Genomic DNA, 353 nt, shown 5'->3' on the forward strand with positions numbered 1-353 from the left:
CGAACGACGATGATCGAAGTCGTTTGCAACGACCGTCTGGGCAAAAAGGTGCGGGTAAAATGCAAGTATCCCCGGGAACCGGGACGTGCGGGGGTGGGGGTGTGTGTGATCCGGGATGGGGGGTGCTCCCGGTTCCCTCGTTTTCCTTAACGGCCCCGCCAGCACCGAGGATTCCATCCGCGACCTGAAGAAGCTGATCGCGGCGCAGACCGGGACCCGCTGGGACAAGATTGTGCTCAAGAAGTGGTGAGCAAGGCCGGGGGGATAGAAACACACCCTGCCCTGGGGCCGTCCCGTCCCCCTCCCCCCGCACCATCCCGGGGCCGCGGAGACGGTACCGGCCGCCTGCTCGG

General features: G+C 65.7%; 1 protein-coding gene across 1 annotated transcript; it reads left to right on the plus strand.

Annotated features, from left to right (window-relative positions):
• Nucleotides 1–9: 9 nt before the first annotated feature.
• On the plus strand, nucleotides 10–250 carry UBL5 (ubiquitin-like 5). The gene is made up of 2 exons (XM_010153660.1): nucleotides 10–65; nucleotides 163–250. The coding sequence occupies exons 1-2, from the start codon at nucleotides 10–12 to the stop codon at nucleotides 248–250; spliced, it is 144 nt and encodes a 47-aa protein (XP_010151962.1).
• Nucleotides 251–353: the final 103 nt, after the last annotated feature.

Source organism: Eurypyga helias, unplaced genomic scaffold (genome assembly GCF_000690775.1).
Source record: "Eurypyga helias isolate BGI_N326 unplaced genomic scaffold, ASM69077v1 scaffold27446, whole genome shotgun sequence".
Taxonomy (NCBI): Eukaryota; Metazoa; Chordata; class Aves; order Eurypygiformes; family Eurypygidae; genus Eurypyga; species Eurypyga helias.

Coding starts and splice junctions, on each gene's coding strand:
- UBL5 (XM_010153660.1), top strand. CDS start 10: ATGATCGAAGTCGTTTGCAACGACCGTCTGGGCAAAAAGGTGCGGGTA. Junction 66..162: donor AAGGTGCGGGTAAAATGCAA/GTATCCCCGGGA, acceptor CGGCCCCGCCAG/CACCGAGGATTCCATCCGCG.